At 38.4% G+C, this 10129-nt stretch overlaps 1 protein-coding gene across 1 annotated transcript; it reads left to right on the top strand.

Annotated features, from left to right (window-relative positions):
* Positions 1-8752: 8752 nt before the first annotated feature.
* On the top strand, positions 8753-9580 carry LOC308425016 (histone RNA hairpin-binding protein-like; the record flags this gene model as incomplete). Its single annotated transcript, XM_080942628.1, has 1 exon — positions 8753-9580. The coding sequence occupies one exon, from the start codon at positions 8753-8755 to the stop codon at positions 9578-9580; it is 828 nt and encodes a 275-aa protein (XP_080798754.1).
* Between the last annotated feature and the right edge of the window lie 549 nt (positions 9581-10129).

Here is a 10129-nt window from a genome sequence, read left to right as displayed (position 1 = left end):
AGTGCTGCTTGCTGGTTTGCTCCTCATGTTTGCTCACACTGTTTCATTATACATTCCAGTACTGCCTTCTCAAGGGTGGCAAACCATGATGGGGAGGGCTCTCCCACATTCAGTCACTAATTAAGGAAATGCTTATAATCCTGTTTACAGCTCAATTTTATTAATACATTTTCTCAATGTGGTTCCCTCTTCTTAGATAACTCTCGTTTATGTAGACATTAAACTAGACAGCACACTTGTTTTGTTTTGTTTTCCTCTTCAGGGATAACCCCTTGAGGGCATGCCTCTTTTGGCCATGCAATCTTAACACTGATAATCTCTTTAGAGACCTTAAATTACTCAGGACTAAACAATAGGTACCGTAATATGGAGAAAAACTTCTAAGTTCAAGAAGAGTTTGAGAGAATTCTCTTCCTAAGTAAGTGTTATAGTACCAATATGGTAGGAAAAACTTGGGGAAAAAACTTTAAAAAAAGTCATCAAGGCTGGCCTAAGGAAAATCCCTTTATAAAATGAAAGGTGAAAAAAATTAGATTAGAACAAAACATAAAGGTGATGTTCACCATAAGCTTCTCTCTTCACTTCCTTCTCTTACCACCATCAGGTGGGGGCCAATGTTCCGGGTCTGATTGGACTTGTAGAAGTCTTCTCTTTGAAGGTTAAATAGGTGAAGTTGAAATAGTGTTGAAGGCTAGCTGGGCTAAGGTGGAATAGTGAGCTTAGAGGGAAGGAGCACATGCTAAGGCCCTGTTAAATGGAAACATCTCCAAGTCACACAACTCAAAATGCAGAAGACCTGGAATACATATATCTTTTCAGTATACATGTAGCAACAAAAAACGCAAATAATGAAGTTATAGGCAGGCTTGTGTTTAATTCATGTTCATATTGAGGCTACCATTGAGTTCTTTGTAAAACTATAGTAACTGTCTTTCTTATCAATAATTCATGGACAGAAACAGAAGTATGGTATTAGCAGTGACCTAATACACTAAATGCTTAAAATGTATGCAGGCATTTAAAAAGGAGCTAGGGGAAGGAAAACATGTAATAAGAACAGATACTGCCTATGTAAATATAATGTAATATATGATAATAAGTGTAATATTAAATAATTATATGCAATATATAATGTTATATATGTAAATATATAATATGTAATAATGATCATCAATTCCAATAGACTATCATGAGTAGTATGAGACACTAAAAACACTGAGTCTACCTGGATCTCTCCAGTGTCACCCTGCAAACTATCACAACTGGAACATTTTTTTCTGCTGTCTTCACTCAAACATCTTCTTACCAAATTCTAGAATTTCTTCACTGACTTCCCTCTGTGCTCACCAAATAGATCCAGGCTGCTCACTCTTGTAATCTCTATCTTCTCTCCCTTTGAAGAAGACACCTTATCCCAGAACTTCCTAAGTCTGTTTCTGTAGCAATAAGCCTGTCCATACCCACTGATAACTCCTCCTCCTCCTCCTCCTTTGGTCCTTTTTTTTAATAAAACTTCTAGATTAATTTCAAACAGGCAAAATAAAAAAATCTTCTTAGACTTGATATAAACATACTTTTAAAATTAAAACATTTGAGCTAAAGGTGAGATACAAAGAAATGCCATTAAATATTTGACATGTGTTTGGTGGGTATATAGCGTGTATATAGCGTGTAAATAGTGCCTGTGCATGTGAGAGTGCAGGTGCGCACGTCCATGTAGAGATCATCGATTGGCACTGAAGGTTTCAATTATCATTCTCCAACTTATCTCTGAGACAGGGTGTCTTGCGGAATCTAGAACTTACTGATTGGCTAGATTTGCCATCAATCATCATGCCCCCAGTGCTAAGGTCATAGTCATGCATAAGTGTGTCTAACTTTTCTATGGATATCACAGATCCAATTTCATGTCTTCATATCTCATGTTTCAGGTACTTCCTGAATTCATTTTTATGATATTTAATATTTAAATATTAAATGAACATACTTGGAAAATGATTTTTTTCTATCTGAATGAACATTTAACTATTTAAAATTTTTATAAACATACCATATGTAGAAACAAAAACAATTTGCAGATAACCAGAGTGTTTCTGACCGGCTATAGGAGGTGGCCTCTTCATTTTGCATATCCCCAAATGTAGTGAGTCACAGCTAAGGTCACAGTCTTTGATTCTTGTGTGGAATCCTTGTTCCAGGTCTCTCTCATCCTGCAGAAGCCTGCCATCTTCTTACCCTTGTTTGTTGCAAATATCTACTTATGTTTATGGCCACCTAGAGATCTCTCCTGACCTTCCCTTACCTGTCCATAAACCCCATATTCTCCCTCCCACTCAGTTTCCTCCCTCCATCTGCCTGTTATGACTTTCTTATTTCCCCTTCTAAGGGAGATCAAAGCTTGAGCTTTCCTTCTTGTTTAACTTCCTTGGGTCTGTGAAGTGTAACATGGTATAGTTAATCTATCCACTTATAAGTGAGCCCGTACCATGCATGTCCTTTTGGGACTGGGTTACCCCATTTGTATGCATACTTCATGATATCCTTGTATTTAATAGCTGAATACTATTTCATTTTGTAGATGTACATATTTTTTGTTTGCTTTTATATTTTGTTTCTTTTATCTATTCTTCTGTTCAGGGGCACGTAGATCTATTTCAGTTTCTGGCTGTTACAAATAAAGCTGCTATGGATATATTTAAGCAAGTATCTTTCTGGAATGTTGGAACAGCATTTGGGTATATGCCCAGAAGTGGTATAGCTCAGTCTTGAGATATAACTATCCCTAGGTTTCTGAGAAAACTTCTATGTTGATGTGTAGAGTGGTATTATAAGCTGACACTCCTAACAATGAAAAAGTGCTCCCCTTGCTCCTCCTCCTCTTCTGCATGTTCTGTATCTTAAATATTTGATCTTTTCTTGGTGATGGAGGTAAGATGTAACCTCATACTTGTTTTGATTTGCTTTTCTTTGATGTCTAAGGACATTGAATGTTGATTTAAGTGCTTCTCTGACACTCAAGAGCCCTCTGCTGAGAATCCCATCTCTTGTTCTATACCCCATTTTTAAATTGAGTTGTTTGGATTGTTGGTATTTAACCTCTTGGTACAGCACCCCAGTTGAGTGATGAGCCTACCTACCAATCTCAAACTTATTAACCTATGGAAATGGCTTTACCAAGGAAAAATGGGGACAAAAATGTTGAACAGAGACTGATGCTAAAGCCATCCAGAGACTGATCTAGAGATCCATTCCATCTGCAGACACCAAACCCTGACATTATTGCTGATCCAAGAAGCACTTGCTTACAGGAGACAGATATGTCTGTCCACTAAGAGGCTCAACTACCATCTGATCAATTCAGTTGCACATACAGCCAACCATCAGCCTGACTAGGGGACCCCAATAGAGAAGCTATGGTAACAACTGAAAAAGCTGAATGGAATTGTAACCCCATAGAAAGAACAATATCAAATGCCCAGACCACCCAAAGCCCCCAAGGACTACCAACCAAAATGTATACATGGCGGCATCCATGTCTTCAGATTCATCTGTAGCAGAGGATGGTCTTATCTTACATCAATGAGAGGAGAGGCCCGTGGTCCTGTGGAGGACTGGAGCCCCAGCTAGAGGGGTGAGGTGGAAGTGGGTGAGTGGGTGGAGAAGATCGCTCATAGAAGCAAAGGGAAGTGATATGAGGGGAGTTTTGGAAGGATAAGCTGGAAGCGGATATTGTTTGAACTGTAACTTAATAAAATGATTATTTGAAAAAAATTTTTAAACTACTCACAATTATGTCTATGATAAATGAAAATTCAAATTCAGTAGTTTAGGTTCAGAAGGAAGGATCAAAAAGACAACAAAAATGCCTTGCATAATGGTAACAATATTAGTAAGGTACATACAATCTTTGATACAGCTTGTACAGTATGTAGAAAACTGCTAAGACATTGTTAGTTCCTCTTTCAAACATCTTTCTGTATACAAAGGGTGCTGGCTTTGAATATGATAATTAATATCATTAATGAATTATATTTAGAACTGTATGTCAATGATTCTGGGCACAAATCAAAGGGAGTATTCAATGTCATTAGTTTCTGTCTCTGCTTAGATAACTGATCTGAAGAAACTGACACTGTAACAGGGCTGTGCTGTTCCATAGGCATAGTTACAATGCATCAAAAGAAGCTCATTGAATATGAACCTTCATCTTTCTCTACTTCCCAACCAGGTGAGGACTTCACTACCTGCAACCTGACACCAGAAGTGCCATATGATGATGCCCTGAGCCTTCAATGTGCATTATTCCTAATACACATAATTTTCTAGAGTGCTTTCTCACAGAAATATAAATAAAATTCATTTTAAAGGGTTGCTACAATTCATAGGAGTGATTCTGATTTTATTGTACTACTAAATAGTTACTTCTTAACCATTGGGACCATTGTATGAGAATCCGCAAGAATTTCCTTAAAGAAATCCCAACTTTCATTTATTCAGCACTATTCAGACTGTCAATTTGGTTGTAGTTTAAAAGAAAAAAATTAATAAAGTGATTCTAGTGGGTCTGTCAGTTGAATGTAGGGCCCTGAGTAACAGGAAGAGGAGAATACTGAAAATGCATCAGGGAAATGCAGATCAAAACAACCCTGAGATTCCACCTCACACCAGTCAGAATGGCTAAGACCAAAAACTCCGGTGACAGCAGATGCTGGTGAAGATGTTGAGAAAGAGGAACACTCCTCCATTGTTGGTGAAATTGCAAGCTGGTAAAATCACTCTGGAAATCATTCTGGCGGTTGTTCAGAAAATTGGGCATAGTACTACCTGAGGGCCCAGCTATACCACTACTGGGCACATACCCAAAACATGCTAAAACATATATTAAAAAATACATGCTCCATCATGTTTATAGCAGCCTTCTTAATACTAGCCAGAAGCTGGATAGAACCAATATCTGTCAACAGAGGAATGGATACAGAAATTGTGGTACATTAACATAATAGACTATTACTCAGCTATTAAAACAATGTTTTGTGAAATTTCTAGGCAAATGGATAGAACTAGAAGCTATTGTCCTGAGTGAGGTAACCCAGCCACAAAAGAACACACATGATAGGCAACCACCGATAAGTGGTTACTAGCCCAAAATCTCAGAATATCCAAGATAGAATCCATACACCACATAAAGGTCAAAATGAAGAACGGCCAGAATTTGGATGCCTAATTCCTTTTTAGAAGGGAGAACAAAAACACTTATGGGAGGAAACCAAAGGACAAATAGTGGAGCAGGGATTGAAAAAAAATTCTTTTGGAGACCGCCTCACCTGGGTATCCACCCCATATGCAGCCACCAAATGCAAGTACTATTGCTGATGCCAAAGGTGCTTACTGGCAGGAGAAAAATAGGGATGTGTCCTGAGAAGTTCTGCCAAGTCATGTTAATACAGTTGAGGATGCTTGCAGCTAACCATCAGACTGAAAATAGGGACCCCGATGAAGAGGCTAGAGAAAGAATTGTAGGAGTTGAAAGGATGTGCAAACCCCATAGGAAAAACAACATTATGAACCACCCAAACCCTCAATAGCTCTAAAACACCAACCAATGAGTATGCATGAAGAGATCCATGGCTCTAGTTGCATATGTAGCAGAGGATAACATTGTCTGGCATAAGTGGGAGAAGAGGCCTTTGGTCCAGTGAAGGTTTGTTTTTCCAGTGTAGGGGAATGCCCAGGTGCTAAGGTGGGACAAGGTTGTTGGGAGAGGGAGCACCTTCATGGAAGCAAGGGGGGTGGAAGGTGTGTGAAATTGGGGGGAAAGAGAATAACATTTGAAATGTAAATACAGAGAATATCCAATAAAAAATGCCATTTTCCAAAGACTAGAAAATCATGAATCAGACACATTGGCACTTAACCAATGTACTGGCTGGTTTTGTGTCAACTTGACACAAGCTGGAGTTATCACAGAGAAAGGAGCCTCAGTTGAGGAAATGCCACCATGAGATCCAGCTGTAAGGCATTTTCTCAACTAGTGATCAAGGGGGGAGGGCCCAGCCCATTGTGGTTGGTGCCATCCCTGGGCTGGTAGACCTGGTTTCTATAAGAAAGCAAGCTGAGCAAGCCAGGGGAAGCAAGCCAGTAAGTAACATCCCTCCATGGCCTCTGCATCAGCTCCTGCTTCCTGACCTTCTTGAGTTCCAGTCCTGACTTCCTCTGGTGATGAACATGGAAGTGTATACTGAATAAACCCTTTCCTCCCCAACTTGCTTCTGGTCATGATGTTTGTACAGGAATAGAAACTCTGACTAAGACAACCAATAACATAATTTAATAACATTTATTAAAATAGGTAAGAATATGTAATATACAACATAAAATGTATATAGTTAGTGAAACAATTTGTAACAAATAATATGGTTAAATATAATACTACAGTTGTTTCTTATAGTAATTACTTCTGCTTGGTTAAGTGGGAGGTAGAAGGAAACATTGGAATAGAATGAGCAGAACCTTCTTCATTCAGAAGTTTCCTTTGTGGAAAGTTATATGGTGAAGTTGTTTGGTTGGGCCCTCCTAAGTGAAACACATAAAATGTCATCTTTAGACAAACAGTCTCAAATGAATCTCTTCTCTTAATTCTACACAAAGAATTACTTCAGTTAACTATATATCTGATTTTGAATGGTGTTACCTGTTCAAACCTCTTAATATTAACATATGTGTCATAATGATCCTGTGCAACTTAATATTTATACCAATGTCTAAGCATTTGTCCAGATTATTTCTCAAATGAAATTAAGTGTTTTTGCACAAGGATAGCAAATGTTTCTTGCACATGGTTTAATAGCGTAGTATGTTTCATGGATTTTTAAATCAAATAATTGTTTCTAAGTTATCTTTTCAAAAATAATTTCATATCAAAAATACCCTAGATGACTTATGGACCACAGGAAGAAAGGAGTATAGCGGGTAATGTTTTAGAATTCTTATAGGTGTTAATTCAGGAGTCTCTTTTTCATAGATACATATGCATGTGTATAAGTATGTAGACATAAGTATATAAGCATATATTCATATATAATTTAATTGAAGTTTTGTTTAAAAAGCTTGTCCCATAATTGAATATCATAATGTGCTCCAACACTGTTCTGATATTTACAAATTTATTAAATCAGGGGGTGATATCATTCTTCCACTCATTTGATGACTAATTAAAACTCTTAAATGAAGGACTTTCCTCCTGAGGAGCATTAGAAGAAATCTTCAATTCTTCACTGTTGGCATTTGAAAAGATTTTCTCACCGTGACTGTCTTTGTCTTCTTTCTTATTTGATTTGCTAGGAGAATTTATTGACAATATGTTTTCCTGGTCTCCAAATATTGCTTGACTATTTTCAATCATGATTTGTATAAGCGTCATCTGTAAAATCACAAGGCAAATACAAGATTCACTGTCATTTCACATAGTTTTCAAAATTGAAATCAATTATTAATTAAAATACAAAATGATAAAAACATAATAGCAGTTACTACAAGCAGGTCTGAACCTGTGAAGCCAAGTTCTGTCTGAATGAGGGACTCTTAAGTTCTTTACCACTTCCTAACCCTATCTAAAATTTCATACATGTTGCAGTGAATGGGGGAACTACTAAAGCTAAGTATCATTTCAGAACTGAATTCTTCCAGAAGATCTGTGAGTGAATCAGATTAATGACTTCAAAAGGTTTCTCGAATTTTGGATATTTTTCGGGATTGTGCACAGGAGTTGGAGTTTCTTTGTGATGGTTTGAATGGGATCCCTGGCTAATTGTGGGTATAGGACTACATGATATCCTCTTTGTGACATTTTTGGGTGGTTTAAGTGGCTAGGATTTCCTAGAGGAATTATGTCATTGGCTATAATTTAGGGTGACAGAAGCCAGGTGCCATTTGCAGTAGACTCTGTGCTTCATGTTTACTGCCTAACATGAGAGCCACCAGGTCTCTGCTTTCTGTTTGGTTGTCCTTTCCTCCTGCAGCCATGCTCCTCTGTCATGGCCTTGAAGGACTGTAATCCCTCTACATCTCTAAGTCCTAAGTAAACATTTACTTTTATAAGTTTCCTTGGTTCTGGTGTTGATTTAAAGCAATGGAAAAATGACTAAGGGAAGAAGTTGGTGCAAAGACGGATCTTAGTTAATAAAATGCCTCCATCAGATTGGTCTAGTGTGTAGGGAAGTCTAAGGTATATTGTCTTAATGATGCATTTTTAGGGCACTTATCTCCATGATGGTCCCACCTTTGATCTATTAGTCAGACAAAGAAAGATATGAGGTGCAGGACAGGAGGCAGAACTACTCAGCTTCTGCTTCAGTTCTTGCCTCCAGGTTCCTGCCCTGCTTTGCTTTGGGCCATGAGATTTTTCAGTAGTTAACTGGTAAGTGGAAGTCTTTCATGAAGTGTAACCTGCCTTCCAAAGCTGCTTTTAATCAGTGTTTTGACACAGAAATAGCTATTATTCACTATATCACATATGGTCATATATGTCATATTGTTATAAATATATATATAACTTAAGAAAATGCATTTTTCTGTGACCACAAGTGAAGTTGGGTGAATATTTTATAATTATATTAGAATATCCACTATGAAGCACAACTATCATGTGCCCTAAAGTAGATCTACAATTAAAAAAAAACACCAGGGAGACCGCGTCTGTGCCGTCGCTGAGAGAGGTTCTTCCATCTGAGCTGCCCTTCAAACCTCTGCCGCCATGGCCTGCAGACCTAGAAGCCCACCCCGTTATGGGAGTCGCTGCGACAGCGGTGTGAGCCCGCGGTCCCCTGCGAGATGGAGTCTCAGACGGAAGCGCAGAGCGGACAGAAGGGACCGGAAGCCTGAGGACTCCGAGGAGGGTGAGCTCCAGACTGCGGACTATCGACCTGAAAGCTTTACAACTCCTGAAGGCCATAAGCCCCGTTCTAGATGTTCTGACTGGGCAAGTGCAGTCGAAGAAGATGAAATGAGGACCAAAGTTAACAAAGAGATTGCAAGGTACAAAAGAAAACTACTCATAAATGACTTTGGAAGAGAGAGAAAATCATCATCAGGAAGTTCTGATTCGAAGGAGTCTATGTCTTCAGTGCCTGCTGATGTGGAGACGGATGAAAGTGTCTTGATGAGAAGACAGAAGCAGATCAACTATGGGAAGAACACTATTGCCTATGACCGATACATCAAAGAGGTCCCCAGACACCTGCGACAACCTGGAATCCATCCCAGGACACCCAACGAATTTAAGAAGTATAGCCGGCGATCATGGGACCAACAAATTAAACTCTGGAAGGTGGCTTTGCATTTTTGGGATCCTCCTGCTGAAGAAGGATGTAATTTGCAAGAAATACAACCTGTAGATCTTGGGGAAATGGAGACAGAATTTACAGAAAGCAGCTCTGAATCCCAGACAAGTTCACAGGATAACTTTGATGTATATGCTGGCACACCCACCAAAGTCAGACATGTGGACTGCCAAGTGGAGTATGAGTTTGATTTGGAAGCTTGTTTAACTGAACCTTTGAAAGATTTCTCTGCAATGAGTTAACTACCACCTGGTGGTTACTCTGGGAAATACTTGGCTCTGCCTGGCCACCTGGAAGGCATGAGTTGCTGTGTATTTGTATTTGTTTTCTCTGTTAAGAGTTTATTTTCTCATGATAAATTGTTTTTCTTGCCTTATTTTTATGTATGGTGAATGTGTTACGCATGTTTTCAATTGTAAATGAAGCTAAATCCAATGAAGACTTAACCCTATTATTTTTCTACGCTAAGTTAGACAACAGAATACTTGTGGTTTTCTACAAGAACTTGAGACTTCAGATGCCATTTTTTAAATGGGTTGGCAGTGGATTTTAACCATGTGCTTATGGGACCAATTTAGAATCAGCTGCCTTTTAGGTAACTGATAAAGAATTCTCAGTCAGGCAGCTGCAGTGACATTGTAAAAACTTATTTTCTGGTCTTTTTATCAATGTGAATGTAGTTTTCCCTCATACGGAGCTCTGAACAAAGATGTTAAGCTATTATATTAATGGTCTTTATGTGAGTTATATAGTCTTAATTTGGAACTTGAAATAGCATTAGTGTGAGGTAA

Source organism: Micromys minutus (genome assembly GCF_963924665.1).
Source record: "Micromys minutus genome assembly, contig: SUPER_9_unloc_1, whole genome shotgun sequence".
Taxonomy (NCBI): domain Eukaryota; kingdom Metazoa; phylum Chordata; class Mammalia; order Rodentia; family Muridae; genus Micromys; species Micromys minutus.
The sequence above is the reverse complement of the archived record's forward strand: the minus strand, read 5'-3'. Positions and strand labels throughout refer to the sequence as shown.